Source organism: Mesocricetus auratus, unplaced genomic scaffold (assembly GCF_017639785.1).
Source record: "Mesocricetus auratus isolate SY011 unplaced genomic scaffold, BCM_Maur_2.0 Super-Scaffold_6730, whole genome shotgun sequence".
Lineage (NCBI taxonomy): Eukaryota > Metazoa > Chordata > Mammalia > Rodentia > Cricetidae > Mesocricetus > Mesocricetus auratus.
The window spans coordinates 14,022,897-14,031,969 of NW_024429184.1; the positions used below are offsets into that span (position 1 = coordinate 14,022,897).

The 9,073-nt window shown below is 42.5% G+C and overlaps 1 protein-coding gene across 1 annotated transcript; it reads left to right on the plus strand.

The window, feature by feature from the left end:
• The first annotated feature begins 433 nt into the window (after nt 1-433).
• On the plus strand, nt 434-722 carry LOC121138906 (mitochondrial import inner membrane translocase subunit Tim8 A-like). Its single transcript, XM_040741962.1, has one exon. The coding sequence runs from the start codon at nt 434-436 to the stop codon at nt 647-649; it is 216 nt and encodes a 71-aa protein (XP_040597896.1). The 3' UTR covers nt 650-722.
• The last annotated feature ends 8,351 nt before the right edge of the window (nt 723-9,073 follow it).

Below are 9,073 nucleotides of genomic sequence, written 5' to 3' on the forward strand. Positions count from 1 at the left end.
CTAGTGAATCTAATCAATTTCAGGGACTTCCTTAAGCTATTTTGAGCTGTTTACTTTGCTACTTAAGGAACTTTCTTGAAGGATACACTGTTTCAATCTCAGAGGAAACTGCTACACAAAAAAGCAGGATTACAAATCAAAGGCCTGCCTTGACAACTTAGTAAAGCTTTGTCTTAAAATATAAAGTAAAGGAGCTGGAGAGATGGCTCAAAGGTTAAGAGCACTGACTGCTCTTCCAGAGGTCCTGAGTTCAATTCCCAGCAACCACATGGTGGTTCACAACCATCTGCAATTCAATCTGCTGCCCTCTTCTGGCATGTAGACAGAGTACTGTATATGTAATAAATAAATCTTTAAAAAAATATATAAAGTAAAAGACGTGAAGGCGGTGAGTTGGTTCTGTGCTCGCTTCGGCCTGCATGGTCGCGCCAGGATGGATTCCTCCGCGGGTTTGGGCGCCGTAGACATTTCATCGAGGTGGAGACGCAGAAGCAGCATGAATAAGCCTGGGCCCAAGTTGGACAGTCGGGCTGAGGCCTGCTTTGTGAACTGTGTTGAGCGCTTCATTGATACAAGCCAATTCATCTTAAATCGACTGGAACAGACCCAGAAGTCCAAAGCAGTCTTCTCAGAAAGCCTTTCTGACTGATCTCAGCATTACCTCTTTAGAAAAGTAGTTGAAGCAATGAAGAGCTGTTGATGGGATGGTTGAAGAAATGGCTATGGGATTGGCTCCCAGTTTTTTTTTTATCATCTAGGTACACCTTGTCACCGGAGAATGAACAAAGACCAATTTTTATGTATGGAAGTTGAGAGTCGTGTATTTGGTTGTTTTTTTAAAGCTAATCACGTGAAAATCATTGACAGATAAACAAAATTATGAGATGCATATTACTGTATATGGGACTATGCCTTCTCAAGGTCCTTTAACTGCTTTATATAATTTTGATAGTGGAAGTGCTTTCTATAATTTGATAGTAGGACCACATAGAGTAAATCTCTTTGTATGGATTCATTTCTGGTTTTCTAGGGAGATCTTTGTGTCGGAAAAAGTAGCAGTGGGGAAATAACCTGGCACTGTTTAACTGTGAGCTTTCTTATCTTTCAAGTTTGACTATCAGCTGAAAAACATTCTATGGGTGTTATACAATCCAGGCTTTTAGGTTGTCTTCCCTATACTGTGATTTACTTAAATCTTGAATTGAAAACATGGGCTCAAGGTAGAATGGGCAGCCTGAGAATCCAGAGGGCTTTAGTTAGTTATAAAGGTTTCCAACTCATGAGCATAATTCTTATTGCCAGACTGCCATGGGAAGAAGTTAACTTTGTATATCAGGCTACAAAACATTCACAGATGTGCCTAAAGAAGTATAACAATCTAGGCCAGTCAAGAACTAACAACAGTTTCAGGTAGAGGTGCATGCCTGATGTTAGTCATAAATTCCATCAACTTCATTCTTTCGGGCACTGAAATAAAAGCTCGGTGAGATTTAAAAAATATATATATATATAGTAAAAATAGGACTAGGCATATAGCTTAGTGGTAGAGGGAAAATAAAGACATCATGTCATGTATCTTAAATATATCTTCCTTATCCCCCTAGTGCAGCAAGTTGACATGTTTCCACCTCCCGGCCAAGAATGGCCACTAAAAGATGGAAGCAGACAGAAAAGCCAAACTATAGTCTTTCTGCCTTCTGTGATCTCATACACTCTCATCCAACAAACAGGGAATGCTTGCCCGCCTGCCACATGTCAGGCACTGCCCTGGAAATGGCAATGAACAGAAGGGCAAAGATCCTCTAACCATGGTGGGGCAAGACGAAAAGTAAACAAGAAAAATCAGTAAATATGCAGTGGGTGAAATGGGGTGAGCCACACTCAGACAAACAAAACAAGGACACAGGACATCAAGTGTTGGGACTGCACTTGTAGATAATGCTTTCTGGGAGGCCTTGCTGAGCATGTGCCGTTTAAAGACCCAAAGGACACCAGGGGCGAGCGTGTGTGTGTGTGTGTGTGTGTGTGTGTGTGTGTGTTGGGAAAACAGTGTAAGCAGAGGAAGAGTCCAGGCAACAGAGCAGCACCCTGGCTGTGACAGAGAGGAGAACACATGAGTGCGGGAACTCAGTCATGTGAGAGTTTATGAACCAGTTTAAAGATTTTGGCATTTACTACCTGGAGAATGTAATTCGGGGGGGGGATGTGAGCAGATACGGGACACCAGCAAACTTAAGTTAACGTTATAGGATGGTGGCTTCTGTGTGGAACGAGTCAGACACACAGAATGGGAGACAGGTAAAAGCCACATGGTAGTATGTAGATTAATAAAAATATGGGCTAATTTAAGTTATAAAAACCAATTATGAATAAGCCTAAGCTATAGGCTAAGCTCTCATAATCATAAGAAGTCTCTGTGTCATTATTTAGGAGCTGGCTGGCAGGACAGAGAAAGTACTCATTACACGTGTTGTTGTGCAGGTTGTGACTATATGTTCTTCCAAAGTCTTGGGCAACTTATCCTCCAGTTGATGGTGCTTGTTGGGGGAGACTAAGGTGATGAGGCCTTGCTGGAAGAAGTACGTTACCAGTGGCAGGCTTGGTAAAAACCCTTGCCTACTTTTGATCTGCTCTCTGCTTCGAGCTGAGGTTCAAGATGTGAGTGCTCAGCTTCTCACTCCTGCCGTCATGACTCACCTCCTCAGGGACTCTTACTCCCCTGGAATCATAAGCCAAGACAAACCATTCCTTCTGTAAGTTGCGTTTGGTTGTGGTGGTTTAGCACAACAATAGAAAAGTAACTAATACTCCAGTGGTTAAGGCCAATTTAGCCTCCATCTCCCCAGTATCACCTGTCACTGGGCAAGGGCTGCCTGCTGTTTAAGGAGTGGCCCAAGCCAGCAATCTGGGAGCCATTCAGAGTCCATTACTTAACATTCTTCCACTACAGTGTTACTTATTCATTCAACAGAAGGCATAGAGTACTTCCTGTGTACTGGATATATCATGGCATCCTTTTTCCTTTAATACCCAAAAGAATGCACCGGCAGATGCAGTAACAGATTAATAAAAGCCAGCAAGAGACTGCTCTGCCTGTCTCACAGCTCACCCAAGAAGTGCGCCCTGCATGCTGCTTCCTAAATGAGGGGAAAATTAGGTAATTTCCTTATTTTAGCAAAGATCATGAGTGACAGCAACACCCCCCCCAACCCCCACCCCCACCCCCGCCCACTACACACAGCTGAAATTCCATTTTTGTTGGTCTGGAGGCAGAGCTCTTTGTACTTTTATCCACCATTCCTGAGCACTCCCAAACCCTCATACTAGACCACCTAGACCACCTACTATTGCCACCACCACCACCACCACCACCACCACCCACCACCCACCACCTACCCTCCCACCCCCTTACCTCCTACCCCCCAACCCCCCCATACCCCCACCCCTACTGCTGTCCTGCCTCTCCAGGTCTGCTCACGCTGTTTTGTTTTGGTTTTGAGAGGAGTTCTCAAGTAGTTCAGATAGGACTCAAACGCGCTTTCGGGGATGACCTTGAACTCTTACTCTTCTTGCCTTCACCTCTCAGGAGCCATGATAGAAGCCCTACCCGAAGTAAGACAGAGAGAACGACGGTCGGTTCCACAATAACTAAGTCTTCACTGGTGAGCCTCCCGAGGGCCATTCTTGGAGACAGTGAGGTAAAGCTGGAAAACCTATAGTGACCCCCTTCAAACACCAGTACTTGAGGAGTGGAGGCAGAAGAACAGTTCAGAATCATCCTGAGGATACGGAGTTTGAGGCCAGCTTGAATGACATGGTACCCTGTCCAAAAAAAAAAAAAAAGTATGTGTGTGTGCACATATATACATATCTCACAACAACAAATAAATAAATTAATAAATGAAGTGCCACTCATCCTTCAAGGGTAGTCCCAGAACTTCTCAGAGAACTGTCTCTCTACCACGGTCTGCCCCACAGGACATAGCTCTTCCTCTGACCGTTCTCCTGTCCTTGCCTTGTATCGGTTAGAGGGAAGAGACATGGCTGATATTTGAGTTGTTCTGATGCCCCCTGAGGCCTGGAAATTGATGGAAGTATTTGATCAATTATCCGAGCATGGTACTGCACACCTGCAATCCCAGTACTTGGAAGGCTAAAGCAGGGGGATTGCTTCAAGTTCAAAGCCAGTGTGAGCCACACACAGAGTTCCAGGTCGGCCAGGTCTACATAGCAAGACCCTGCCTCCCTAAAAGAAAGCAAGAGGGCTGGAGAGATGGCTCAGAGGTTAAGAGCACTGACTGTTCTTCCAGGGGTCCTGAGTTCAATTCCCAGCAACCACATGATGGCTCACAATCATCTGCAATGAGATCTGGCGCCCTCTTCTGTCATGCAGACATACATGGAAGCAGGATGTTGTATTCATAATAAATAAATAAATCTTAAAAAAAAAAAGACGGAAAGGCTGGTATGACAGTGTACAACTGTCATCCTAGCACTTGGGAGATGGAGGCAGGAGGATCAGGAATTTGAGGTTAGCATTGGCTGCATAATGAGTTTTTGAGTACGCCATGCCCATCTTGCTGCTCTCTGTATCTGCAGGCGACTCCTCAGCTCCATCCCTCTTTCCCCTAGCATTCTCAGCGTGACTCCTCTCCTAACCTTATCCTGCTCAGGTTGGCCGGTTAGTTTCTTATTAAACCATTTACAGGACATATATTCACAGAGTGTAAAGGAATATTCCACAGCACTATTTGGGAACTGGCAGATGGAGAAAAAAAAAGTCAGCCTACAAATTGTGTTCCAATGTAGGGCCAGAATTCACGCATAAATCCTAACAAAGCTAAAAACAATAAATAAAGTGTCTAAGCACAAAAGTGGAGCCATGCACAGCTTCCTAGTCTCACGTCTCTCAAGTCAGCCATGATGCTGAGATACATCTCCTGATCATTGTCTGCGGGCTTGAGGGGCTTGACATATGCAGAGGGGCAGGTTCCTATAGTCTCTCCCACTACAAAAGAGTATCTCCTGGCAGCTGCCCGAAGGAAGGAACCAGCCACAAAAACAAAGGGGGAGGTCCTGACCATGACACTCAGCAGTTTAAAGGCTTATGTGGTCAGAAAAAGATTACAGATACACAGTAAAGACAGATTCAGACGAATACAAAACCTCTAAATTAGTCATAGTGTGTTAAAAAATATACATACACTTGGGAGAGAGAAAAGAAAGCATGTATACAGCCATAGATTTAAAAATGCCTTTAATCCCAGAACTTGGGAGGCAGAGGCAGGCAGATCTCTGTAAGTCTAAGGCCAGCCTGACTACAGAGTGAGTTCCGGGACAGCCAGGACTGTTATATAGAGAAGCTTTGTCTTAGAAAACCAAACCAAAACAAACAAAGAGAAAAAAGTAGTTTTAAAGTAGCAAAGTTCTTAAAAAGAGAGTGAAGTAATGTAAAAGAAAAAAGACGGGAAATACACAGAGAGTCTGGATTCTGGATGTTATTGTGTTGTCTTGAGATTGTCTGATTGCTACAGCTGCTGAAACACACTGGATCATGGAAAGTGCTGCATTAAGCCAACCTACATGATTTAAAACACACTGGATTATGGAAAGTGCTGCATTAAGCCAACCTACATGATTTAAAACACACTGGATTATGGAAAGTGCTGCATTAAGCCAACCTACATGATTTTAAAATGTCTTGCCATCAAAATGGTAGTCAAATAATGTTACTTTGGGGGACCATGTTATGCTTTTATTTCTACAGAAAAAGAGAGGCTGTGGATTTGTTCAAGGTTAAAGAGGATCAGATTTGATCGTGGGAGACCTCCTGAAATCCTGGCTACAGACATAAAGAAATAAACCTAGAAAAAAATACAAAACACATAATATGTATTTTACCTTCTCAAACATAAAGCAAAAAATCATCTTTGGCTGACCTGTATACAATGTGCAGTATATTCTTGTATTAATACAGATATGTATGTTATCTTGAAAAGTTTATGTATTTTCAGAACAAGGCGATGAGACACCAATGAAAACAGATTGCCTAGGTGATCCAGCATCTCAAAATGCCTTTGTTACAGTCTCCTCAGAATTCTACATTCAAAACAACTTCAAGGCTGAGATGGTCCAGCCTCACAGAATATTCCAGTCAAGACTTAACAATTATTCTGATTTTCCTCAAGGTTTCCCCAAAGAGGCTAGTGCCCCCCAGACAACAGGAAATAGTCTAGAGAAAACAATGCCCACATTCCCAAAAGGTGGGTTATGGATATTTGTCGTTGTTTAAGATGATTGGTTACAAGTTGTTATTGGTAATGGTCAGAAAAAAAAGCTGAACAAAGGAGTTAAATTCAAGGATATCTTTCTAAAGGAAAAAAAGGGGGATATGATAAATGATGAGATAAAAGGGTAGATTACTGAATTTACTTTAACCCTAAAAACAGCTATTAATTTTAAAATAGTTTACATTGGTATGGGTTTTGTTTTTTTGTTTTTTGTTTTTTTTGAGACAGGGTTTCTCTGTGGCTTTGGAGGCTGTCCTGGAACTCGCTCTTGTAGACCAGGCTGGCCTCGAACTCACAGCAATCCACCTGCCTCTGCCTCCTGAGTGCTGGGATTAAAGGAGTGCACCACCAACACCGGCTTGTTTTGGTTTATTGATACAAGTTTAAAGTTATTTTCACAATACTATATGTATGTTTTTACTCTTGTTTGGAGTATTGTGCTTATGCAACTAATTTTAAAGTGTAATGTATAATTACGAAATACAGATTAATAGTTATCTGTAATAGTCAAACTTATAGTCATGTTAGTTATGTTTTCAAGGTCATACACAGATATATTCAGATATATGTATTTCAAACACTTCAAAGAGCTACAGCTATGGCATTTAATATGTTTTATAACCTAAGACTTTTCATGACAATGAGACACATCTGCTCCTGACAGCATCTATTTATGTCAAAAGAAGATGATGGGCACTGATGATCTTCTGTATGGAGTTTGCTTTCTTTATCCAAAAGCTAGTCACATGGGCAACAAAACTGCCATTGCTTCAATTGCTGACAGTATACTGTCCAAACTGGACCAGCAGGACACAAAGAAAGCAACTGCCAAACTTTGCCGAGACCAGGTAAGTCAGTCCTTCAAAATTCCCTGCTTCTCAGAAAAGTCTGTCAGATATACTGGGCCTGTAGGCCAAAGTTTGATGCCCCAATGTTACAAAAGAACTCTGTAGCCAGGCAGTGCTGGTGCACGCCTTTAATCCCAGCACTGGGGAGGCAGAGACAGGCTGATCTCTGTGAGTTCTAGGCCAGCCTGGCCTACAAAGCTACACAGAGAAACCCTGTCTTGAGAAATCAATCAATCAAATAAAAAAGAACTTTGGGTGACTGTCCAGCAGCTAGATGTTCCTATTGTTAGGTCACATTACATCCTTCTGAGGTCTTTGATGGAGTTAAAGACTAAATAATTAGACTTCAAGTTTTTCTTATTGATAATAAAAGGTAAATTTTTAGCTATAAAACTTTAGACTCACAAAGATTAGATAAATAATAGAGGATTTTCTTTGATTTTGCCAAATACAGATGGGTTGGATATTGTTACTGTAATTCTTTTTGTTTGTTTGTTTTTTGAGACAGGGTTTCTCTATAGCTTTGGAGCCCATCCTGGCACTCACTCTGCAGACCACGCTGGCCTTGAACTCACAGAGATCCACCTGCCTCTGCCTCTGCCTCCTGAGTTCTGGGATTAAAGGCGAGCGCCACCACTGCCTGGCTGTTACTTTAATTCTTACTTGAACTGTTTTGTTGTATACAATTTTACTATGTTAAAGTCAAAACCCTCCCTTTTTATTTAGACAAAAGGGGGGAAATGCTGTGGAATATTCCTTTACACTTGTGAATATATGTGGCAGTGATTGGTATACAAAAGAAACTGACTGGCCAGCAGATGTACAAAAAGGTTAGGGAGAGAGCAAACCTGGGGATGCTGGGAAGAGGAAGGGCAGAGCTGGAGGAGTGGTGAGCAGACACAGAGAGAAGCACAAAGGGCATGCTGTACTGAGAAAAGATACCAAGTCACATGGCAGAGCATAGACAAGAGATATGGGCTAATTTAAATGTAAGAGTTAGCTAGTAACAAGCCTGAGATACTGACTGAGTATAATTACTGTTAAGCCTCTGTGTGGTTACTTGGCAGGGGCTTGAGGGACACAAACTTCTGCCTACAAGAAACAGAAACATAGCTATCTAAAGACAGCACCCTCCCATAAGAAAATTGAGGCAGGGTAGCACAAGAGCCAAATCAAGGGTTAGGAGTATAACTTGGTAGCAGAACCCTCACCTAGCAAGCATAAAGTCTTGTAAAGAAATGCTTTTTTCTTGTCTGCCATTTTGCCCTCCCCTCCCCCGCCAGTCGCCTGGGCTCTGCTGCGTTGTAGTCCCCAAATAACACACAAGACGCCGTATTAATTATGAAGCTGTTGGCCTTTCTTGTTTCTTACTGGCTAGCTCTGACTTAAGTATTTATCCCATAATTGTTAATCTAAGTATTTCTCTTACTGGAGAAGTTTCCGGGCTTCTTACCCCTATGGCGGTTACATCTTGACTCCCTGTGTTTCTCCTACCCAGAGTCCTCCTCGACTCCTAGTCCCACCTATCTTGCTTCCCTATTGGCCAACAGTGCTTTATTGATCTATACACAGGACTTCCCCAACAAAGTCTTGTGTGTTGGATCTCTGGCAAGAAAGAGCCAAGAGCGATGCACATACTTTATTGACAACATTACATAGGGTTGGGTTTGTGGTGTCAAAAGAATGGTCATCAGTTGCAGCTGTGTCTCTTGACTCAGTTTCTCTCTGTCATTGGTTCCATTTTCTTTTCCGTAAAACCATGCAGCTGTAACTGAAAAGAGAGTGTGTCCATTTCCTTGGTGCTCTGGTGGTCTTCCTACAAGCATCTCTCCATGATGCGTCTCCACTATCTTTATTAATATTTTCTTGTCTCTTTTGAGAATTCTTATTTCTGACTTTGTCTCTGAAGGTGTGTCTCCATGTGTTCCCAAGGAA